The 26396-nt window shown below is 37.1% G+C and overlaps 1 protein-coding gene across 1 annotated transcript in view; it reads left to right on the top strand.

Annotated features, from left to right (window-relative positions):
- Fam172a (family with sequence similarity 172 member A) overlaps positions 1-26396 on the top strand; it is a 268579-nt gene that overhangs the window by 121070 nt on the left and 121113 nt on the right. Inside the window, exon 5 of the mRNA XM_032897067.1 lies at positions 3834-4025. Within this exon, the coding sequence (XP_032752958.1) occupies positions 3834-4025 (192 nt within the window). The remainder of the gene's footprint in view (positions 1-3833; positions 4026-26396) is intronic.

Raw genomic sequence — 26396 nt, 5'->3', positions numbered from 1 at the left:
ACATTGCATTGAAGCCAGGCGATTAAGAGTTCAGCATGGTCCTTTATTCTGTGGCAAGCTTGAGGCCTAACTCTACACAATCCTATCTCAGACAAACAGGACAATTGTACTACCTGGGAACTTGGATTAATAAATGATTTCTTTGTGACCATTAGTTTGGAACTGTCCATTTGATACTGATCCCCCCCCCCCATGGGTACATAACTGAAGATAATGGATGCTTCTCTCTAAAATCCACCTGTACTGAATAGTTTTATAGGTGGGGATAGGGTTGCATGCGCCTCCACCTCTAGATACATGATTGATTGACATGCCCAAGTTATGTAAGCTCAGAGGAGAAGCCCTTAGCTGTTAATAGGATTCTTATTGCCATGACTGTGACCTAGAAGGTAGCACTTTTGTTTTTGCTCTGGCGATATTCCTTCTGTTTTCCTTTATGCAGTATACCCTGAAGCTTACAAAGGGTGGTGTGAACACTCCATTTAGGTCTCAGCAATCAACTACCACTAATTCTTAAACTTAGAGCAGCTATGAGTTGTGCATTCACTGCCATTCATTTTAAAGAGAAGCTTCTCTGGTTAAGGCTAGTATTTGTCTGATGGTATAAGTTTTTAGTAGACAGTATGAGGCTGTGTCAGTTTAGCTGTACAACAGTACATGCTACCTATTTCCCAAGGCTTATGATTCTTTCAGACTCTGGTTTTTATAAATTACCAGACATGAATTTATTCCTGTGAGGTAGACCTCAAATTCAATAAGAAACTGGTTGGTTAGTCCAATAACAGTTGCACCACTATTGCAGTAGTAGGGACATTTTGAATAGCAGGTTGGCACTGCAATTCATAGGACTCATATCTGGTTAAGATTGCTGGTGCCATTTCCCCCCAGGAGCTTACACCATGACTTTTAGGATTCTGAAAACTAGGCAGTGGAGAGGAACCTTTCAATTTAGTTCTTCCTTTATTCCTCTGAAGTTTGCAATGAATGTGGTCTCGTGTCTTTCAGCAATAGGGAATTTATTGTTGGTAATTAAGAGGAGTAAGTGGCAGAAGCCTGTATTGTTTTCCTGGTGTCTGAAGGCTTCCCTTACCAATTATTCATAAAGAGCTGTTTCATATCTGACACTAGAAAGTTTAATATCACTAGGCTTTTATGAACAACACTATCTGGCTATTCAAAGCATCCCCCCTCTTCTTTTTTTTTTTTTAATCTTGTAAGATTTTATACACCAGTCAAACTTTTATTTCCATATGAGTTTTCATATTTGCTTTCACTTTGTTTCACTCTGCTCTATCATATCCCCAATCCTCCAGGCCAGCCATAGTTAAATATTTCTATCCCTTAGATTCTTACTTTCTACTTTTCTATTACTTACTTTCTAGTATTCCATCTGCCCTTAAAGAATCTCCTAGTCTTCTGTAGGTAGTCCAAGTTAAACACATAAATCTGAAGATTCAAAGCTAGGATCCCCATATGAAGTAGAACATATGGCATTTGTCTTTTTATGCCTGGGTTTTCATTCATTCATTCATTCATTCATTCATTCATTCATTCATTCATATATATGCATATATATGTATGTTTATCTATATACATATATATTTATGTTTATATATATGTATATATGTCCCCCACACACACACACACACAATTTTAAGCCTTGGGAAATGGGGATGCATGGACTATTGCTGTATAGCTAAACTGACATGGCCTCATACGGCCACGGCCTTCAAATACTCAAACCCTCAGACAAATATCACCCTCAGGCTTTATCAGAGAGCTTTTCGTTTGCAATGAATTTCACTGAATGCATAAACTCATAGCTGCTTTAGGTTTGAGAATTAGTGGCATCTGATTGCTGAGACCTAAAGGGAGTGTTTACACCACCCTATGTAAGTTTCAGGGAAAATTGTAGAGGAGGAAATGGAAGGAATGGAAGAATCAGAAGACTGAAATATTTGCTTTTTTGATAATTCCCATTCTGACTGGTGTGAGATGGAATTAATATCATTAATTTGCATGTCCCTGATAGCTATTGATGTTTAACACATTGAGAAATAATTATCAGCCATTTTTATGTCTCTTTTGAGAACTTTTTATTCAGATCTGTAGTCCATTTTACAACTTGATTATTTGTTTTTTTGTTTACTTTTTAAGTCTTTTGTGTGCAGTCTAGTTATTAATGTTCTGAATCATTTAAATTCATTGTATCTAAAGGATATCACTGTCATCCATATTTCAAAGGTTTTTTCTTTATTTGCTGAGAATAAGTCGTAGTTTTTGCTCTAGGCTGATAATCTTGCCTAATGTGAAGTAGAAAATATTATTTCTTCTTAAAGTAACAGTGTAATGGAGAAAGATGAATGAGTACACACACACACACACACACACACACACACACACACACACACGAACATACATGTATGCACACACACATGCACACATGCACCACCTGCATGCATATTTGTACTCCCATACTTGCACATACCCATGCACAAGCATGCACATATATCACCTCCCTGTGGTGGGTTTCTGTATGTGTTCTGAAGAAGAATCACACATGGAAAGGGACTAGAGATTCACAGGGAAGAGTTTGAGATATTATTTATAGACAATGAAAGCTTCACTGAAAAGTTACTGTATACAGAAACTCCAGCCATTCTGTTCCTACCGAACCAGTTGCTCTTGAGTATCAGATACTGAGACCAATTGTTTTAAACCTAGGTTTGTTTTTCTAGTCCTCTGCATTTTGAATGTGTAGGAAAATTTAGATTTTAAAATTTTAGATTGAATTCTAGAGCATTTTTGTAGAGTTGTGTGTGTGTGTGTGTGTGTGTGTGTGTGTGTGTGTGTGTGTGTGTGTTCTAACTTTGGTACCTGTATGAACATATTTTGCTGCTGGAGTTAAGAGCTCTTGTAGTATACAGCATGTAAAGTGATCTTTTATGTGTGTCATTGTGGGTAGAGGACACATTACTAGTTGTTAGTTCTGGCTTTAGCCTGGTTGTATAAGGCTTCCATTTTGAGTCCTGGCTTTTACCGATGTACCATAGAGCTTGCTGTACCTCTGCAATGAAATGTTCAGATGTTGGATTTCCTGAACATCTCTAGTATCTTTAAAATTAAAGTCATATATAATCGAAATTAATATACCTTTATATGTACATTAACTACATATAGATAACCAATCCTTACATAAATGAAGCATAAATAAGTTTTTAGAATGTACAAATTATTGTTGTGCATGCCTGTGTTTGCAATCTGAATGCAGTTCCAAAGCCCACTACACGGAACACCTTGTGTTTGGAGTTTTAGATGGTTTCCTTTCTTTTTTCATAGTTTATACTGTTCTGGCTAAGGCATTTATATATTCCAGTTTGGTTTTTGTATTTTTTATTATATTGAATCAGACTATATGCTGTATAAGCCTATAACTTAAATTTATCCAAATGTAATTTCTTCGTTTATTGGGACTGTGACTAATGACAGTGATAAAAACAGTTGGATCAGCTCCGGATCACAGGACACTTTTAAAATTAGTTATTTTAATATAAGATGGTAATGCAATACTAAATCTAGAATAACAATCTAGGGATACATGCTTTAATTGTTCTTTTTATGTGTTTTTGTATTTAAAATACTTCTGTTGCTTGTACATCTAGTATGTAATTGCTAGATCTTACTATGCTTCTTTTATGTAAGGTTTTTTTTTGTAAAGGAGTGATTCTGTAATAATCATTCAATAATTTGTAGTAGCCATTAGTTGTTTTCTCATTGTGTGTATGCTTGATCAAGAAACATTTTATTTATTATTTAATTTTTTTTGATTACAGGTAGATGCCACTGAAAGTGAACCAAAGAGTTTTATCTTTATGAGTGAGGATGCTTTGACAAATCCACAGAAACTGATGGTTTTAATTCATGGTAGTGGTGTTGTCAGGGCAGGTCAGTGGGCTAGAAGGCTTATTATTAATGAAGATCTGGACAGTGGCACACAGATACCTTTTATTAAGAGAGCTGTGGATGTAAGTGAAACTTCCTTTATTTTGGGGGATATTTTATCATTCTGTTTTATTGCATAAAATAATTTCATTATGTCTCTTTCAGAAATATATTCATGGGATAACCTTTTTAAGTCTTTTACCTAACTTGTATGGTTATTATGTTACAGTAATACGGGAAAATGTAGTGATATTATTGTTTATGTAAAGGCTTTAATATCTTTGAAAAGAATATTTTTATTTTTTCCCTTGTTAGAATTGTTTTTACTTTTCCTTTGTTTAACAATATGAGCTGAGTTTATTCTATCATATCATCATTAACAATAGAAATACTCCTGACAAAAAACAAAAACAACAAACCATGATCGTGCTTGGAACGCTTTGCTTTCCTGTCATGAGGGTAAAATAAAAGGAGACTTGTTATATGTAATCTGTTCAATGAGGGAAAATGTAATAAGGACATGGTTTTACAATTTAAAAAATATTTTGAAGCCCAGAAATAAACTTTTTAAGCTTAAAATAGACACATATATTGCTAAATTGTAATATTTGGGAAATAAGTTGTTCTATTCTAGTGTTGTTCTAATGTTCAATTGTTGTTTATAAGTCTTTGAAGTTGTGCAGTAGACAGCCAATTATCATAAAGTCTGAGTTTCTTTTACATGTAACTAGAAGTATTCCTTAGAAAAAATGTCATCATGTAGAATACATTTACAATAGAAGGGGCATTTCAGAAATGGTCCGTGTCTCCATGTATCTAGTTTATTTCTAAAAATGACAGTGTATTTTATAATTAATATTGGAAATATATCTTGGATATATATTTACAAAACAGAACAATAAATATTGTAATGTGTTCAGTTCTTTTGTCTTGATGTAATGGTAACATTTAAGACAAATCTAGAGAATGCTCTTGGTATTAGATTTTATGAATCCTCCAATATGACATACTGAATTCCTTAACTTAATGCTTCATCCATCTGTAAAACATGTGCAAAGAAACATGTAACTTATTCAGCTACTACTTTAATATGACTTTAGAAAAAACTGTAGTAACTGATTATTCAGTTAAGGAGAGCTTCCAGGGACTAAGCCACTACCCAAAAACTCTATACATGGACTGACCCTGGACTCTGACCTCATAGGTAGCAATGCATAGCCTAGTAAGAGCACCAGTGGAAGGGGAAGCCTTGGTCCTGCCAAGGTTGGACCCCCAGTGCAGGGGATTGTTGGGAAGGTGGTAATGGGGGCTGGGTGGGAAAAGGAACACCATATAGAAGGGGAGGAGAGGGGTTAGGGGATGTTGGCCTGAAACTGGAAGGGAATAATAATCAAATGTAAATAAGAAATACTCAAGTTTATAAAGATAGAAAAAAAAAGAAAGAAAGAAAAATTGAAGAAAGAATAAAAGGAATCAGAATATTCAATTAAATATTCAATTACTAAGTTGAAATTTATACTAAAATAACAAAAGAATTAGTGTTTTCTAAACTCTCTTATTTTATGCTAAAGATAGTAAACTATCCTTTCAGTGGTTCTAATTCTGTTTATAACATAGTATCTGTATGTTTTAGAGAGAACATTGCATGTAAAATATATTTACAGTTCATTATGTATTTGAAAAGAAAAGTCATCAAGAACTGAGGACCTTTCAGCCAGTGAGCACTTGATGAGATGGTTCAGGGAGTTTTTACCCTGTGGCAAGTTACCTGCTTTGTCTAGTATGGAATATTTGTTGATGTGCCTTTTGAGGTTAAACTGAAGAGAGGAAAGTATGTGAAATATCTTTGTATTAATAGAGTATTGATTTGCTAAATGGGGAGGTGCAAGTTTTCTTTTTTAATAGCATTAGAATAGTAAACCATTTACCCTTTTACTTGGGAATATTGTTTAGACTATAACAGTGTTCTTCATTGTTTATTTCTCTATTTTTCTCAACCATAGTCAGTCATGAGTCATAGAAAAGATTTCATTTCTAAATATATAGCATGCCTAAGTTCTAGTTTTAGGTAGCTACATTTTCTATATTTTTTAAATAAGAAATTTATTGTGTAAAGTTCATCATGAATTTCTATAAATATATTTCATTTTCAAATGCAGATGAAGTGATTTTTACCATATGGTTTCACTTGATACAATGACTGCTCTGGTGTTAGGGAGGGATGTATGGCATTAGGGGATCAGGCAAAGGAAGACCCACAAGGAGGAAGGTGCAATCCCATTCTTCACACTTTTTTTTTTGGATTTTTTTTTTTTTTTACATTTCAAATGTTATTCCCTTTCCCAGTTTCCCTGTAATAAGTCTCCTATCCCATCGCCCTCCCCTTTGTCTATGAGGGTGTTCCCCCTCCAGAACTACTCCCCCTTTACACCCCCTGACATTCCCCTGCACTGGGGATCCAGCCTTGGCAAGACCAAGGGGTTCTCCTCCCATTTGTGCCCAACAAGGCCATCCTCTGCTACATATGCAACTGGAGCCATGGGTCTGTCCATGTATTGTATTTGGGTAGTGGTTTAGTCCCTGGGAACTCTGGCTGGTTGGCATGGTTCTTCTTAGGGGGTTGCAAGCCCCTTCAGCTCCTTCAATCCATTCTCTAACTCCTCCAACAGGGACCTCAGCTCAGTTCAGTGGTTTGCTGCTCGCATTTGACTCTGTATTTGTCATGCTCTGGCTGAGCCTCTCAGGAGACAGCTATATCAGGCTCCTGTCAGCATGCATTTCTTGACTTCATCAATATTATCTGGTTTTGGTGACTATATGTAAATGTGCTATATACCTAGGTGGAACAGGCTCTGAATGGCCATTCCTTCAGTCTGTGTTCCAAACTTGCTCCATATTCCCTATGAATATTTTTGTCTCCCCTTTTAAGAAGGACTGAAGCATCTGCACTCTGGTCATACTTCTTGAGCTTCATGTGGTCTGTGGATTTTATCTTGGGCAATTCAAACTTTTAGGTTAACATCCACTTATCAGTTGCATGCCGTGTGTGTGTGTGTGTGTGTGTGTGTGTGTGTGTGTGTGTGTGTGTGTTTTGTGATTGAGTAAGCTCACTCAGGAAGATATTTTCTAGTTCCATCCATTTGCCTATGAATTTCCCTTAAAGTCATTGTTTTTTGATAGCTGAGTAGTACTCCATTGTGTAGATGGACCACATTTTCTGTATCCATTCTTCTGTTGACGGGCATCTGGGTTCTTTCCAGCTTCTGGCTATTATAAATAAGGCTGCTATGAACATAGTGGAGCGTGTGTCTTTGTTATATGTTAGAGCATCTTTTGGGCCCAGGAGAGGTATAGCTGGGTCCTCAGGTAGTTCAGTGTCCAATTTTCTGAGAAACTTCCAGACTGATTTCCAGAGTGGTTGTACCAGCTTACAATCCCACCAACAGTGGAGGAGTGTTCCTCTTTCTCCACATCCTCGCCAGCACCTGTTGTCACCTGAGTTTTTGATCTTAGCCATTCTGACTGGTATAAGGTGGAATCTCAGGGTTGTTTTGATTTGCATTTCCCTGAAGACTAAGGATATTGAGCATTTCTTTAGGTGCTTCCTAGCCATTCGATATTCCTCAGCTGAGTATTCTTTGTTTAGCTTTGTACCCCATTTTTAGTAGGGTTATTTGGCTCTCTGGAGTCTAACTTCTTGAGTTCTTTGTATAGTTTGGACATTAGCCTTGTATCGGAAGTAGGATTGATAAAGATCTTTTCCCAATCTGTTGGTTGCTCTTTTGTCCTAAGTGTTCCTTACCTTCCAAAAGCTTTTTAGTTTTATGAGTTTCCATTTGTCAATCCTTGATCTTCAAGCATAAGCCATTGGTCTTTTGTTCAGGAAATTTTCCCCAGTGCCCATATGTTCGAGATTCTTCCCCACCTTTTCTTCTATTAGTTTGTGTGTATCTGGTTTTATGAAGAGGTCCTTGATCCACTTGGACTTAAGCTTTGTACAGGGCGATAAGAATGGGTCGATTTGCATTCGTCTACATGCTGACCTCCAGTTGAACCAGCACCATTTGTTGAAAATGCTATCTTTTTTTCATTGGATAGTTTTAGCTCCTTTGTCAAAGACCAAGTGACCATAGGCAAATGGGTTCATTTCTGGGTCTTTAATTCTATTCCACTAATCTACCTGCTTGTCTGTGTATCAATACCATACTGTTTTTTATCATTATTGCTCTGTAATACTGCTTGAGGTCAGGGATGGTGATTCCCCCAGAAGTTCTTTCATAGTTAAAGATAGTTTTCACTATCCTGGGTTTTTTGTTATTCTAAATGAATTTGCAAATTGCCCCTGTTATCTTGGCAGTGCCCTGTGTTGCTTAGGAGCCTATTTGTCCAGCAGCGCACTTAGTTGTAACCCAAACCTGGTACTGCAAGCTTTGTTTGGTGACAAGAGATGTCTAGTTGCGCCTCTGTTTCCTCCATTATTTGGAGATTTCATTTAGATTGCCTCCATGTAAGTAGTTTAGGAAGTTTCTTCTGTCTAGGTTTTTATAACCTCCCTCAAATGCCCTTTAAGTTTAGATATCCCTCCTTAAGATTCCCTCCTACAATCCTCTTTCCTTTCACTGCCCAGTTGACTCTCCATTTCAGTTCCTGTCATAGCTATTTATTGTATTTCTCTGTTCTAAGGAGATCTCTTTCTTCCGGTCCCTTAGTTTATACCTCTCTTCTGCAGTTCTATGGATTTTTACCTTGTTATCATTGCCTTCACAGCTAATATCCAAATATAAGTGAAAGCATAGGCCAGTATACTTCTGGCCTTTCTGAATCTGCAGGACCTCATTCAGGGTGTTTCCTTTTTTCTAGTTACATCCATTTGCCTGTCAATTTCATGGTGTTATTTTGTTTTTTTTTTTTTTTTTTTTTTTTTTTAACAGCTAAGTAATACTCCATTGCGTACATTTACCACATTTTCTTTATCCATTCATCTGTTGAGGAGCATCTAGGTTGTTTCCAATTTCTGGCTATTATGAATAGAGCAGCAATGAACAGGTCGAACAAGTTTCTCTGTGGTATATGCCCGAGAGTGGTATACTTGGATCTTGATGTAGGTTTTATTATCTTTCTCAGGAAAGACCTTACTGACTTTCACAGTGGCTTTACTTTCTACAGCAATATAAAAATGTCTTTCTTACTCTGTAATCTTTCCAGCATGAGCTGTCACTTGTGTAATTGATCTTAGCCATTCTGACAATTAGTTGTAAGATTATATCCCAAAGCAGTAGTGATTTATATTTCCCTGATGGCTAAGGATGTTGAATATTTCCTTGAATGTTTCTCAGCCATTTCAATTTCTTCCATTGATAATTCTTTGTACCTCGTTTTGTAATTCCATTTTTTTGTTTTCTTTATATATTTTGGATAGTAGCCCTATGTCCAAATATCTAGATCATATAAATATTTTTCCGTTCTGTAGGCTACCACTTTGTCTAAATGACACTAATTTTTTGCCATGTAGAAACCTCTCAGTTTAAGAGGTCCTATTTATGAATTATTGATCTTAGTAATTATGCTGTAATCTTTAGTTCAGAAAGTTATTTCCTGTGCCAATGAGTTCAACACCATTCCCCACTTTTTCTTCTAATTTTTCAGGTCCAGCATGTGCACACACTTGTGTTTTTTTTGTTATAAGGAGAATCCTTCTGCCACCATATTTAAGGAAGATGAGAGCAAACACTAGAAAGGTCTCACGTCTCATTTCTGTGCTGGGAGATGATTTGGATGAGAGTAGTGAGGGTTTGTCAGACATTATGCATGTTCTCAACAGTCACCTCAAAGAACATCTCAGTGTGAAAAGTCAAACTCTAAAATTGCCTCTGCTTTCTATTTAAACAGTTCTTGAGCATTTTCTAGCTCATATTTTGGATGACTAGCTCTGTAGTGTCATTGATGCCAAAGTCTGATCTTAGCTTTTCTTCCAGAACTCTGCAGAACTAATCAAAGGTGTAAATTTCCTGAAGCCACCTTGGTGTCTAAGTTGAAATGGATGTAAATAGTTAAGTTTTCCCAATTCCTAATTATTGCTGAACTAAAAGCTGCTTCCCAACGAGAAAAGAGAAAGTGTTAGCAATGTAGGAAAACAAACAAACAAACAAACAAACAAACAAAAAAACCCCAAAATCAGAAAGATTGGCCATCTTAGGCTTCCAATCGAAACTGCAGCTACTTTGTCTATGGAGGACTTAATAATTTGTGCAGAAATTTCCTTATTTGAATGAATGATAGTTGGACATTAGTGATCTTTATTGTTCTCTCTATTCCTCATCTTTGGTCTTCAAGTTTTTCCTTACATATCTTCACTGGGAACTTAGCACATTTTCACTGAAAGTATCAAAGTGGTGCTTTTCAATTCTTTTTTTTTAATTGGATATTTTTATATTTACATTTCAAATGTTATTCCCTTTCCTGGTTTCCTGGACATAAGCCCCCTATCTCATCCTCTTCCACCTTCTTCTATAACGGTGTTCCCCTCACCCAACATCCCCTATACTGGGGGGGAGGGTGGTCCAACCTTGGTAGGCCCAAGGTCTTCTCCTTCCATTGGTGCTCAACAAGGCCATCCTCTGCTACATATGCACTTAGAACCATGGGTCAGTGCATGTACATATAGCCTTTGAGTAGAGGTTTAGTCCCTGGGAGCTCTGGTTGATTGACATTGTTGTTCTTATGGGGTTGCAAGCCCCTTCAGCTCCTTCAATCCTTTCTCTAATTCCTCCAACAGGAGTCCCGTTCTCGGTTCAGTTGTTTGCTGCTAGTGTTCGCCTCTGTATTTGACATGCTCTCAATTCTAAGTTACACATTTATATTTTAACAACTCAATTTAGTTGCAGCTGTCTTTTCCCTACCCAGATTTAGAAATGAATAAAAGCAAAAGGTGGAAATCAGTATAACTAATAAATAATTTGTGACTAATAAATAATAAATGTGAGAATGAGTGGGTCTCTTATTCAATTGCGCTGTCTTGTATATCACCTGAGAGCTAGGCAGACTCACTTGCAGGCCTCTCCATAAGACTCTGACTGTAATAAAGAAGAATATATGCTTTGTATAGAGAGCTGGCTGCCAAGAGTTCAGTAAATGGAAAGGAAACAGTTTCTTGACTCACTGATTGTAGCTCTATGCTGGGGACCCATGGGCAAGGAGGAGGAGGGACAGGATGGTTGTTAGGTGTTATGGAGACTAGCTGATGGCAGTTGTCTTTCCCAATGAATTAAGGTCCCTAATTTTCTTTATTATGAATTTTTATTGGATATTTTTATTCACATTTCAAATATTATCCCTTTTCCCGGTTACCTGTGCATAAACACCCTATCCCATTCCAACTCCCCTTCTTCTATGAGGATGTTCCCCACTCATCCACTCCCCCCTACCTGCCTCCTCGCTCTGACATTCCCCTACACCGGGGCTCCAGCCTTGGCAGGACCAAGGGCCTCTCCTCCTATTGATGCCCAGCAAGGCCATCCTCTACTACACATGCAGCTGGAGCCATAGGTCATTCCATAAGAATTCTTTGGATGGTGGTTTAGTTCCTGGGAGCTGTGGTTGGTTGGTATTGTTGTTCTTATGGTGTTGCAAACCCTTCAGCTCCTTCAATCCTTTCTCTAACTCCTCCAATGGGTACGCCATTCTCAGTTCAATGGTTGGCTGCTAGCATTCAGTTCTGTATTTGTCATGCCCTGGCAGAGCCTCTCAGGAGACAGCTATATACAGCTGCTGTCAGCATGAACTTCTTGACATCAGTAATATTGTCTGGGTTTGGTGGCTGCATTTATATGGGCTGGATCTCCAGGTAGGGCAGGCTCTGAATGGCTGTTCCTTCAGTTCCTGCTCCAAACTCTGCCTCCTTATGCCCTACTGTGAATATTTTTGTTCCCTCTTTTAAGAAGGAGTGAAGCATCCGCACTTTGGTCATCCTTCTTCGTGAGCTAAATGTAGTCTGTGAATTTTATCTTGGGTGAAGCAAGCTTTTCGGCTAGTATCCACTTATCAGTGAGTGCATACCGTGTGTGTTTTACTATGTTTAGGTATGGGCCTTGAATTCCTATTCTTTCCAGGACTTTTATCATGAAGGGGTGTTGAATTTTGTCAAATGCTTTCTCAGCATCTAATGAAATGATCATGTGGTTTTGTTCTTTCAGTTTGTTTATATAATGGATCACATTGATGGTTTTCAGTATATTAAACCATCCCTGCATGCCTGGGATGAAGCCTACTTGATCATGGTGGATGATTGTTTTGATGTGCTCTTGGATTCGGTTTTGCCAGAATTTTATTGAGTATTTTTAAGGTCGATATTCATAAGGGAAATTGGTCTGAAGTTCTCTTTCTTTGTTTGGTCTTTGTGTGGTTTAGGTATAAGAGTAATTGTGGCTTCATAGAAGGAATTCGGTAGTGCTCCATCTGTTTCAATTTTGTGGAATAGTTTGGATAGTATTGGTATGAGGTCTTCTATAAAGGTCTGATAGAATTCTGCACTAAACCCGTCTGGATCTGGGCTCTTTTTGGTTGGGAGACCGTTAATGACTGCTTCTATTTCGTTAGGAGTCATGGGGTTGTTTAAATGGTTTATCTGTTCCTGATTTAACTTCGGTACCTGGTATCTGTCTAGGAAATTGTCCATTTCCTGCAGATTTTCAAGTTTTGTTGAATATAGGCTTTTGTAGTAAGATCTGATGATTTTTTGAATTTCCTCTGATTCTGTAGTTATGTCTTCCTTTTCATTTCTGATTTTGTTAATTCGGACATACTCTCTGTGTCCTCTAGTTAGTCTCATTAGTCTCTATCTTGTTGATTTTCTCAAAGAACCAACTTTTGGTTCTTTTGATCCTTTCTATGGTCCTTTTTGTTTCTACTTGGTTGATTTCAGCTCTGAGTTTGATTATTTCCTGCCTTCTACTCCTCCTGGGTTTATTTGCTTCTTTTTGTTCTAGAGTTTTTAGGTGTGCTGTCAAGCTGCTGACATATGCTCTCTCCTGTTTCTTTCTGCAGGCACTCAGAGCTATGAGTTTTCCTCTTAGCACAGCTTTTATTGTGTCCCAAAAGTTTGGGTATGTTGTACCTTCATTTTGATTAAATTCTAAGAAGGCTTTAATTTCTTTCTTTATTTCTTTCTTGACCAGGTTATCGTTGAGTAGAGCATTGTTCAACTTCCACGTATATGTGGGCATTCTTCCCTTATTGTTATTGAAGACCAGCTTTAGGCCGTGGTGGTCTGATAGCCCGCATGGGATTATTTCTATCTTTCTGTGCCTCTTGAGGCCCGTTTTTTGACCAATTATATGGTCAATTTTGGAGATAGTACCATGAGGAGCTGAGAAGAAGGTATATCCTTTTGCTTTAGGATAGAATGTTCTACAAATATCTGTTAAGTCCATTTGGCACATGACTTCTCTTAGTCTGTCTACGTCTCTGTTTAATTTCTGTTTCCATGATCTGTCCATTGATGAGAGTGGGGTGTTGAAATCTCCTACTATTATTGTGTGAGGTGTAATGTGTGTTTTGAGCTTTAGTAAGGTTTCTTTTACGTATGTAGGTGCCCTTGTATTTGGGGCATAGATATTTAGGATTGAGAGTTCATCTTGGTGGATTTTCCCTTTGATGAATATGAAGTGTCCTTCCTTATCTTTTTTGATGACCTTTAGTTGAAAATTCATTTTATTTGATATTAGAATGGCTACTCCAGCTTGCTTCTTCCGACCATTTGTTTGGAAAGTTGTTTTCCAGCCTTTCACTCTGAGGTAGTGTCTGTCTTTGTCTCTGAGGTGTGTTTCCTGTAGGCAGCAGAATGCAGGGTCCTCATTGCGTATCCAGTTTGTTAATCTATGTCTTTTTATTGGGGAGTTGAGACCATGTGATGTTGAGAGATATTAAGGAATAGTGATTATTGCTTCCTGTTATATTCATATTTGGATATGAGGTTATGTTTGTGTGCTTTGTTTTGTTTCCAAGATGATTAGTTTCTTGTTTCTTCTAGGGTATAGCTTGCCTCCTTATGTTGGGCTTTACCATTTATTATCCTTTGTAGCTCTGGATTTGTAGAAAGATATTGTGTAAATTTGGTTTTGTCATGGAATATCTTGGTTTCTCCATCTATGTTAATTGAGAGTTTTGCAGGATACAGTAACCTGGGCTGGCATTTGTGTTCTCTTAGGGTCTGTATGACATCTGTCCAGGATCTTCTGGCCTTTCATAGTCTCTGGCAAGAAGTCTGGTGTGATTCTGATAGGTCTGCCTTTATATGTTACTTGACCTTTTTCCCTTACTGCTTTTAATATTCTTTCTTTATTTTGTGCATTTGGTGTTTTGACTATTATATGACGGGAGGTGTTTCTTTTCTGGTCCAATCTATTTGGAGTTCTGTATGCTTCTTGTATGCTTATGGGTATCTCTTTCTTTAGGTTAGGGAAGTTTTGTTCTATGATTTTGTTGAAGATATTTACTGGTCCTTTGAGCTGGGAGTCTTCACTCTCTTCCCTACCTATTATCCTTAGGTTTGATCTTCTCATTGAGTCCTGGATTTCCTGTATGTTTTGGACCAGTAGCTTTTTCCGCTTTACATTATCTTTGACAGTTGAGTGGATTATTTCTATGGAATCTTCTGCTCCTGAGATTCTCTCTTCTGTCTCTTGTATTCTGTTGGTGATGCTTGTATCTACGGCTCCTTGTCTCTTCCTTTGGTTTTCTATATCCAGGGTTATTTCCATGTGTTCTTTCTTGATTGCTTCTATTTCCATTTTTAATTCCTTCAACTGTTTGATTGTGTTTTCCTGGAATTCTCTCAAGGATTTTTGTGATTCCTCTCTGTAGGCTTCTACTTGTTTATTTATGTTTTCCTGCGTTTCTCTAAGGGAGTTCTTCATGTCTTTCTTGAAGTCCTCCAGCATCATGATCAAATATGATTTTAAATCTAGATCTTATTTTTCTGGTGTGTTTGGATATTATGTGTTTGCTTTGGTGGGAGAATTGGGCTCCAGTGATGCCATGTAGTCTTGGTTTCTGTTGCTTGGGTTCCTGTGCTTGCCTCTCACCATCCGATTATCTCTAGTGTTACTTTGTTTGCTATTTCTGACAGTGGCTAGACTGTCCTATAAGCCTGTGTGTCAGGAGTGCTGTAGACCTGTTTTCCTGTTTTCTTTCAGCCAGTTATGGGAACAGAGTGTTCTGCTTTTGGGCGTGCAGTTTTTCCTATCTATAGGTCTTCAGCTGTTCCTGTGGGCCTGTATCCTGAGTTCACCAGGCAGGTCACTTGGAGCAGAAAAGTTAGTCTTACCTGTGGTCCCAAGGCTCAAGTTTGCTCATGGGGTGTTGCTTATGAGCTCTCTGCGAGTGCAGCAACCAGGAGGACCTGCGCCGCCCTTTCCAGGAGCCCCTGTGCACCAGGGTCCCAGATGGCATTTAGTGTTTTCCTCTGGAGTTAGAAATGTGGGCAGAGTTTAGTCTTTTCTGGTTTCCCAGGCGTGTCTGCCTCTCTGAAGGTTTAGCTCTCCCTCCCTCGGGATTTGGGTGCAGAGAACTGTTTATCTGATCGGTCCCTTCAGGTTCTGGCGGTGTCTCAGAAGCAGGGGACCTGCTGCTCCTGTGCCCTTATCTGTGGTCCCGAGGCTCAAGTTTTCTCGTGGGGTGTTGCTTATGAGCTCTCCGCAGGGGCAGCAACCAGGAGGACCTGTGCCTCCCTTCCCGGGAGCTCCTGTGCACCCCTGATTTTTTTCTTTTTTTTTTTTTGTTATTCCAAATGAATTTTCAAATTGCTCTTCTTAACTCTATGAAGAATTGAGTTAGAATTTTGATGGGGATTGCATTGAATCTGTAGATTGCTTTTGGCAAGATGACTATTTTTGACAATGTTCATCTTGCCACTCCATGACACAGGAGTTCTTTCCATCTTGTGAGATCTTCTTCACTTTCTTTCTTCAGAGACTTAAATTTTTGTCCTATAGAGCTTTCACTTGCTTGGTTAGAATCTCACCGAGGTATTTTATATTATTTTTTTACTATTTTGAAGCATTTTCTACTTATTTCTCAGCCCGTTTATCCTTTGAGTAGAGGAAGGCTATTGATTTGTTTGAATTAATTTTATATCCAGCCACTTTCCTGAAGTTGTTTATCAGATTTTAGCAATTCTCCTGTGGAACTTTTGGGGTCACTTATATATACTCTCATATCATCTGCAAATAGTCATATTTTTACTTCTTCCTTTCCAATTTGTATCCCTTTGATCTACTTTTGTTGTCTGATTGTTCAGTCTATGACTTCAAGAACTATTTTGAATCGGTAGGGAGAAAGTGGGCAGCCTTGTCTAGTCCCTGCTTTTAGTGGGATTTCTTTCTCATACATGTTCACACTATCTAATACCCAGCAAGGAATTAGGAGAGTGTAAAACTAGAGACTCATATCAATGTTCAGTTGTCATTCATTTTATAATCTCTCTCTATTCCTTAGGTCATTTTGTCACATCTTTCTTCTTTGTATTCTTTTAGTTAAATTGACAACATTTGCCTTAGTTCTCTTATCAAAAGCAATTTATTGATTTAGTGTAATCCCAATCAAAATGTCTATGGCATTCTTTATAGAAATAAAAAGGACAGTTAAACAACAACAACAACAACAACAATACAAAATAAATGTGGGACCACAATAGAATAGGCAAAGCAATCTGGAATAAAAATAACAATGCTACACAGTTACTGATACCTGATTCAAGCCATAATACAGAGTTGTGGTGAACAAAACAGTGTGGGACTGACTCAAAAATAGATGTATTGGCTCGTGTATAGAACAGAAGACCTAACTATGAGTATTGTTGTTTTCTTGTGCTGTAACACAATACCCCTATAAAAGCAACTTAAGGGAGAAAGGTTTATTCTGACTCATGGTTTCAGGTTACAGTCCCCCATTGCAGACAAATCTGAAGTACTTAAAATAGTTGGTTACACTACCCAAAGACTATACATGGACTGACCCTGGGCTCCAACCTCATAGGTAGCAATGAATAGCCCAGTTAGGTCACCAGTGGAAGGGGAAGCCCTTGGTCCTGCCAAGACTGAACCCCCAGTGAACGTGATTTTGGGGGGAGGGTGGTAATTGGGGGAGGATGGGGAGGGGAACCCCAATATAGAAGGGGAGGATGGGGAGGGGTTAGGGGGATGTTGGCCCAGAAACCGGGAAAGGGAATAACAATCGAAATGTAAATAAGAAATACCCAGGTTAATAAAGATGGAGAAAACAACAACAACAACAACAACAACAACAACAAGACATTTGGTTACATTATATCCGTAGGCTAACATAGAACAAGGAATACATATATATAGTGCTTAGGTCTTGCTTTTTCCAGTCCTATGCAGTTCAGGATTCCCTGCCTAGGGAATGGTGCCATGAGTGTTGGGGTAAGGAAGGGGTCACCACCTCAATTACTATAATCAAAATAGTATGACAGATGTGTGCCGATAATTTACCAGATATTTCTAGATATTTTCAAGTTTATAGCAAAACATACCAACTTCACCTGCATGTGTACGTGCATTCTTTTACTCCTGTGTTTCCTACTCAATCTTTTTTTTTTTTCTCCCATTTCTTTGTTTCCTATATCAGTGTCTTCCTCTGCCTAAATGAAAACATTTGTTGGTTTTGTATGTTAGCAAGTATACCCAGTGATTAGCATGATATTCTGTCACCTCAGTGTTGTTTAAACCTTTGTTATGAGTTATAAAAATCCCCATTCAAATACCCACAACATTCTTCACAGAAATACAACAAAGTTCATAATGGAACTAGAGAAGATGCCCATTAGCAAAAGGAATTCTGAGCAAAGAGAACAACAGCAGGAAGACTACTGTGCCAGATTTCAAGATACGTTACAGAGTTACAGTAATCAAAAGCATGGTACTGGCACAGGAGTAGCTAGGTAGCCCAGTGGAATAAACTAGAAGACCCAAGTTTGTAACTGCAGCCATCAGATATTTGGCAAAGATGCCAAATATACACTGTTAAAAAAAATACCCAGCATTTTCAATAAATGGTGCTAAAACCTGGATGTCCACATAGAAGAGTGAAGTATCCATCTGTCACCTTGGATTTTTTTGTTTGTTTGTTTTGTTTTTAACTAGTAATTAAGTACAGAGGAGAAGGCTTGTATCATCCGTGTCAAACTTTTGAAATGTGGAATTTTCCTTTGCTTGTATACAATGAATTCAGTTGGTGAATGCCCAGTTTATACAAATAGAAGTCCACAAATGGGCTTAAAAGTATGGAGTAGTTACAGTGATGTGAATTTGGGAACAGGGATTAGTTAGCTGAGTTAATCATAAATGAAGCAAGGGAGAATATATTCAGAGAGGACGTCAAAGGGCATGAGTTAACTCTTGAAAGGAACCACCTTTTTGGGTTGATGGAAGAAATAGGATAGGCAAAGAGATGACAAAGGTTAGAAGAACCAGTGTATTATACTCACCCATATCTTCCACCCAAAATGGGAGAAAACTTCAGAAATAAATCCGTTCATTCATTCATTCATTCATCCATATTATTGTGGTCAGTTGCTTAGCCATACAAGAAAAACAAATAGACTTGCCTGGTTTGCAGCTTTTACTTTCATTCCCCAGTATTTGTGGGAATTATGGAGAAGAATATCTAGTGAGACTACTTTCCTACTCATGAGGATAATGTCTCTTTATTCCATTATTTAGAAGATTTAATGAGATAAAAATTCCAAGCCGTAGTACACTGTAGCAATTCCATGCAATATTCTACTGGAGAAGTCAGCAGAGTCTGAAACGTGGAGTTACAAACTCAATTTTGAATGCTGGTCCTAGACACAGTGACTGAATGAGCTGATGATGAAAGAAATGGCAGAAATGATGTAAGAATGCAAAATACTGGAGAGGCCGTCATTCCGTTTCTGCTCTCTGCTCTAAATGCTGCTGTGTAAAGCTGTGGATTTGTTTCACTTGGTGCATTACGTTTGTTTTTACTGTTTATCTGTTCCTATTTGTATTTGTCTTGGAAGACATTTTGATGAACATTTGAATAGTGCTCATTTTTGAATGCATATTTTTTCTAGAATTTTTCAGTCAATCCAAAGTATGCATTTTATGGACTCTTTGCTCTGGACTGTTCTTGATGATTGATTTAGGAAATTACATCAGGTGAGAGATATGGTTTATCAGCTATCTGATATTTAGATATCAAAGAACCAAAGTAAAGGTTTTTAGGTTCGTGCACTGATATAAAAGCAGGTGACGACTGAGGCTAACTTGAGTTCTGCCTTTGGCTCTGAACTACACTTGATGCAGGTTGTAGCTCTTTGTATCATAAATGTCATCTTAAACTTTGTAAAGCATAGGCAATATCTAGTTATTTGCCATGTTTATGATATGTTATAAATACATATTTTATAGGTTCTCTTGATTTAAATGTATGGCTGTTAAGAGCAGCTTTGCTTTTTATTTGGAATGTAAATGAATGTCAAAATTTATTTAAATAATAATAGTTTCTATTTCTCACTTAGTTGTTGCCATAATAAAGTATTTTCTGATTGGCAGTTTGCCTTTGCCTAGTTTTCACACATAGTTTCTATAATTTTTCCTCTTAATTCATAATGATATAAATCATGTATATATATATATGTATATATATATATATTGGTACTTAATGATCTTACTTGTGTGCATGAATGTATGATTTTTTTTTTGAGATGGGATCATATTATATAGCCTGGTTTACCTTGTTCTTTCTGCCTCAACTTCCACGTCCTGCTTGCATTAAACTATCTTTAATAATATTTGACATTAGCTGTTAGACTCTGTGTGTGTGTGTGTGTGTGTGTGTACATATGTATGTGTATGTGTGTAAGCACACATGTTTGTGTGAATGCTGGTGTGTGTATATTTGTGGGTTCATTTGTAGGTGGGATGCCCACCTTGTATATTGTGAGGCATCCATCTTGCTGCTGAATGCGTGCGCGTGCGCGCGTGTGTGGGTGTGTGTGTGTGATGTATGCCTCTGTGAACATGGGTGTGATGAACAACCACACATGTGCATTTGGAGGCCAGAAATTAACTTATAGAATATTTATTCTTTTCCATAATGTTTTTAAACCCAGGCTGTCGTCTTATATTTTCTGTAGAGTAGTAGCATGTCAGTACCCTATCTATACAGGCATTACAGTTAATTGTACATCTTGTCCTTCCTAGGTTTTTACATGGGTTCTGGTGCTTTGAACTGAGGTCTTATGCCTTCATATCATTTTACCCATGAGTGTCAGCCTTGTTTTAATTTTTAGCATATTTTTTGATAAATTTTCACTTTTACAGAATGAAATATGTTTACCTCTTCCTCTTATTCTTCTCCTCCATCTCCCTTTATAGCTCCCTACGTGTTTTTTAAAATGTCCAGTCCAACCTTTTATGTTTTTTAAATGGAATCTGTCTCTCACTAGGTCCTAGGCCTACCTAGTTAGTGAGCCCTAGGGATCCTTCTTCCTTCTCTTCCTTAGTGCTGAGATATCATCTGTCTTCTGTCAGACCCAGCTTTTCTGTGGGTGCTGAGTGGTGAATGAACTCAGGACTTCCTGCGTGCACAACAAGCATTTCATGATTGGAGCTATCTCCCCAATCTCTTATGAACAATTTCTTTTCTGTAAAATAAGCTTTAAAATGCCTATATGTCAACTCTCCTGCTGTAGTGAAACACCAAGCACACACGGCACTATGTCCTTGGGAACACTGTCTAGCTTGAGAATGCTGAGGAAAGGCGTAACTGCGAACAATTTTCAAAAGGGTACTTCTCATGGACCTCTGGCTGCTTGCCTGCCTCTGTCCTATAATGCTTGTATGTAGGGCACCAGCATGATGTTTCTAAGTAGAATTGAGAATTTTCATCAATATCAAAGTTATTCTCTCTTAAAGTCTTACTTGCAAAACCTAATACGCACATATTAACTGAGGGTCAGAAAGGAGAAAGGGGGTGTTAATAAGACACAGCTTCTTCAAGATAGCCTCCTCTTTTATACTCTATTCATGTCTTTATTAATTCTTCTGAGATTTCACGGCTTTCAGAAATATTTGTATGAAAATCATTATATCAAAAAGAAAGAGAGAAATGAAAAATTATTGTCTTTTTTTTATTCATTTCTTTATTATTTCCCTAGATCCATTAAGGTTCCTTTGTACCTATTTGGTATCTGCTAGAGGACTCTTTTGCAGTTTACCTAGTCCAACCAAGATCATGACTAGATTAATTATATGACCATATAAACGTCTGTTGAGTATATTCATTATCAGGAATACTCAAGGGCCGCTCATGGCAATATATTCAGAAGTAAACCGAAGCAAAGACAAGTTTGTGTTGATGCCTGTAGTTGGAACAAAGCAACCACCTTTGATGTTGTTTACCAGGAATATTCTTGAGCCCACAAGATGGCAGTATTACTTCATAAAGGTAAACAAACTAATGAAGTGCTTGGTTTTCCAGAACAAATACAGGAAACTCCTGACTGTAGCTGCAAAACTCATGGTCCTTGATGAAGTATGGCAGGCAAAGAGAACTCAGAGGAGGAATTTACTTATTTGATAAATCATGTAGTTGTAATAGTAACCATGCCATGTGATGTGGAATCTTTCCATTTCCCCTACCTTCAGCATTTATAAGACAGGTAAACATCACAAAGATACATTTTTCAATGTGGCTTGTCTTCCCTAGGTGCAGTCCAGTCTTCTAGGCATTCTTGTAGGTATCATTAACATGATGGATCCTAAGTATTGACGCTTCATTAGGTCATCTTGGTTATAGAGGAAGTGATGGATTTCAGGAAGATTTTTACAGGCAGAGGAAAATGAAAAAATTGGGTCTCAAAGGTTAACCATCAACTCAAGTTATTCCAAATACTAACTACTTTTATCAATAAGTTTCTTTGTAGATCATATTTATGTAGAGATTAGAAAGTCTGTATTACTAACGAATGAAGGTATAAATTTAGTGTTGTAGAGATAAAAGGATTTTTGACTCATTATTCTTGTTCTCATACTGCTCATAAGATAGCTATTTTTAATAATAGCTGTTAATAGTTTAAAAACTTTAATCAGTCCTTCCAAATAAATTTTCTAATGAGTTATTTTAAATGCAGTGCTTGTCTTCTTTCATAATCAAACACCCATAAAACAAATTTATTTTGAATGAAGGAGTTACTCTCATGGATGTTTTTATTTTAACCGATAACTACATATAACTTAAGAAATATGTACGCTTATGGGCACATTCAGTACTGAGAAGCCTGGTATTCAGTACTGAGAAGCCTGGTATTCAGTACTGAAAAGCCTGGTATTCAGTACTGAGAAGCCTGGTATTCAGTACTACTGAGAAGCCTGGTATTCAGTACTGAGAAGCCTGGTATTCAGTACTGAAAAGCCTGGTATTCAGTACTGAGAAGCCTGGTATTCAGTACTGAGAAGCCTGGTATTCAGTACTGAAAAGCCTGGTATTCAGTACTGAGAAGCCTGGTATTCAGTACTGAAAAGCCTGGTATTCAGTACTGAGAAGCCTGGTATTCAGTACTGAGAAGCCTGGTATTCAGTACTGAGAAGCCTGGTATTCAGTACTGAGAAGCCTGGTATTCAGTACTGAGAAGCCTGGTATTCAGTACTGAGAAGCTTAGTATTCAGTACTGAGAAGCTTAGTATTCAGTACTGAGAAGCTTGGTATTCAGTACTGAGAAGCTTTTGTGCAGTACAGTAGACTGCTGTGATTTCAAGGCAGACCTACTTTCTTACTTCCCATTGCTTCATGTGCTTCTACATTATTTGCAGAGATAATACTCCTAGCTCCACAGTAGCTATGCTAATGGGCTTTGGACTGTTACTAACAAGTCAAACACATCTGACTTCCAAACACCCCTTCACTGTTTGTTACAGTTTTTAAGGCTTGGAAGATTTGTCATGTTTCTTGTTTTCCCTTTGTCTTGAGTAGAGAGAAAAGGTCTAAGTTACTAGAATTGTAATGAGTATCTTCTTGGAGGGATATTTTGTGACAGACTTGTTTATGTAGACTAATCTTGAGAGTATGATTGGTGTTTGCTTCCTATGCAGAAACCAAGCCTTTTTGGTGTATCATTAACTAAATAGTTTTTTTCTAAATTGGGAGATTAGAGATTATAAGTAGTCAGTATTAAGATAGTTTAATCAGTGTAATAATTTTAAGTAACATTACTTCATTGCATTTGTCTTTACATAAGATTTATAGAGCAGTTATAAACTTTAGTTTGTTACATAGACATAAAAGTAAATATTAGGAAGCAGGTATGAATTAACAACAAAACTGTGCTCAAAATGAGTAGAAACGTTATGTTATCTGGGAATTTTATCATCCCATCATGCTTACATTATTTGGATTTTTGAATCACAGTACTATACTTGGAATTGGCCTGTTCTGAGGTAACCCAGGCTATTACATTCATTTCTCAGGAGATAGGCAATAGGCCAGCAAAAGCGATGTGGAGTTATTCATTTGGCTCATGCTCCGAGCTATCTCTCTCTCTCTCTCTCTCTCTCTCTCTCTCTCTCTCTCTCTCTCTCTCTCTCTCTCTCTCTCCTGAAGATGCTGCCATTATTGGCTTTACTTCTGCAGAAGACAGAGTAATGAAGGAATGTGACAAGGTCATTGAGATAGAAAGGGGAGGCTTACAAGAATAGAGAAGCAGGTTCTATGTGTCTCAGTTGAACATGCCCCCCTGCTTCTGTCCTTGACACTAATAGTTCTGTAGATGCCATTCACAGCACCAGGAGAGTCAAAGCATAACAGCAGACTCATGGCTTTCAAAGACTCCCGTTGATGAATTTAAATGCAGAAGGAAGATGTTCTCACCCTTCTTCCTATAGAAACTCTGCGTTGGGACCTTTGAGAAGATTAACTGTACAGAATCAGAGCAGTCTGTCACATCTGTTGGCACCAGTATTAGAATTAGAGCACAGAATGAGCACAAGAAGGTACAGAAAAGGAAAATGTATGAAAACAGTAAAGATAAAAGATGCCATTTGGAAAACAGCCCCAAAAAACTTTACAAAAGAGGGCAGAATTTTTTTTTAAAGAGCTTTAATATAGCTATTTAAAGGAGTGTAGAAAGACATCCTACCAATGTCTATCTAATGTATATATGATCTTTTGTTTTCAAATTCCATCTTACTTTACATGAAATTGTAGTACATAAAAGACCTTCAAAGTGTAGCAGATTAGCTTTGGAAATCACAGCTACCTTCTAAAATAGTTATCTTGATTAAATAAAAAATATGAAGGGGTATTTCTTATTTTTTATTTTCCTGGAACACTTGAAAATATATAGTAAAATTTTATATTAATATTTTAATGTGACACTTGATCAATAATATGTATTTATTTTTCAATATTTTACTTAGAACTTACAGCATTTTATTGACCACAAAAATATGAGTTTTGGAAACAATAAAATTTCTTAATTTTTATGTCCAGGGTCACATGGTGAGGTCATGATGTCATATACTTGTGCTATTGTTGTATTTTTTCTGAATATATTTATATAAAGATATAAAAACTAGCTAAATAGTACATTTTATGGCATGACAATATAAAATTCAAAATGGACAGATAATTAAATAGAGATTTAATATCTTTCTGAAAGTATAATTAAAAATATAGACCTGCTGACAGCTCTAAATTTTCTTAATTCTGATTTGAAGCCTTATTCTGAAAATATTGGGGAAAAGTAAATTAAGAAAAAATATCAAAATTGATGAGTTTACTGTAGAGTGTGAGGATCCAGAGTAAATTAGAATTCTACTCACTAAGTGCCTTAGAGCTTATTCCACCTGACTCATCAAATGAAAAATTCATCAATTAATCCTCTGACAATAACGATATATACATAAAAATCAATCTGGAATTGATTTTTTTTTAGTCTGAACATGAAAACCAAGCTCTGGCTTATACATAATGTGAAATTTCTCTTCATTTCAACTTTATTATTGAGTACAACAGCTGAAGTGTTCATATAATTATTTGTTCTGAGTCAACTACAAAAGTGTGATTGTTTGAGAAAGAGTATGTGTGCTAGGGAGGTGCACCAGCGCAGTCTGAGTGAGCTAATAAAGTTGTCAGATGCATGTGATAATACAGCTTGTGGACTCTCTAGAAGGCAGCCAACAGCCAGGAACACTGATCACTGAGCCCTGATGGGAGACCACCCAAGACAGCTAACAGTGAGCTAAGTACTGAGGAAGATCAAAGACAGAGAAGAGTAACATAAAATAACTCAGATCTCAGATGGGGATTAGAAAGAGCGTTGTTAGGGATGGGATTTCTATGACAGGCAGGAGAAAGGGGAAGTGGAAGGGAGGGAGGGAGAGTGAGAGACAGCGAGAGAGAGAATGTATGTGCAAATGCTCCACAAAACACAAAACATTCAAATTATCTTTTTAATCTGGATTAGTCATTCTCTGTAGCCCATCACAGATTCTAAAGAAACTGTTCTTCAAGTGCATGTCTAGTGGTAAAGTTTTCAATATAATGTCAGCATGAAAAATATATGTACAATTATTCTCCCAAAAAATCTAAGCTAAATGATAATGGCTTTCTTTTGTTTCAATTAAAGTAATCATAGCAAAATATTTTTAGATATATAACTACAATGGGAAAAAAATTCAGTAGTCATCTAAGTTTCCACCATTCCAAGATGCTCCTCTTCCCAGTTCCCAAACCTACACTGTATTACTGCTGGGTTCTTAATTTACATACCAGAGATTCCACTTGGAATTTTATCAGACTCTGTTGGAAATTCTCTGTGTTTCTATTGCCAGTTTAATATTGTTCTAACTGCTCTAAGTCAGCATACTATGACAAGAAGATATGTTTTCTTCCAGAGTGTGGTAATGTGAATCAATGATAAGATTCTGAGGGAAATGTGAAGCCAGAGAACTCTGTCAGTATTACTTATCTCACGTGTAGTAAATTTTGATGACTCTCTTCTGAGTGTGAATTTTTGTAGGAAATGAGCATTAAACTGTTTTTATGTTTTATGGATTTTTTTTTTTAGAAAAGCAGAATTCATGAGATTCTGAAGCTATTAGAATTTTCCCACTGTCACAATAGCTGTAAGAAAATTACAATAGAAACATCTTCCAGAGAGCAAAGCATATGAAATAATGTCTTCTCCATAGCTTAAAGCATAAGATGTATTTTAAGTCTCCTTCTTTGCGTATACCCTGACAATTATGATTGCTTGATTAAATAAGGAGATTTTTTGCTAGTTTAATGTCACAATACCAAATATATATGAAAAGTATGTGCAGTGTTCTGTTTCTGAGCAGGTCAGAGAGTCTGCTGAAAACCTAAGTAGAATAAGATGTATTGTTAAGATCTTTTGTTATTCAAATATTTTG

Source organism: Rattus rattus, chromosome 3 (assembly GCF_011064425.1).
Source record: "Rattus rattus isolate New Zealand chromosome 3, Rrattus_CSIRO_v1, whole genome shotgun sequence".
NCBI classification, from domain to species: domain Eukaryota; kingdom Metazoa; phylum Chordata; class Mammalia; order Rodentia; family Muridae; genus Rattus; species Rattus rattus.
This window is presented reverse-complemented; position numbering and strand designations above follow the sequence as displayed.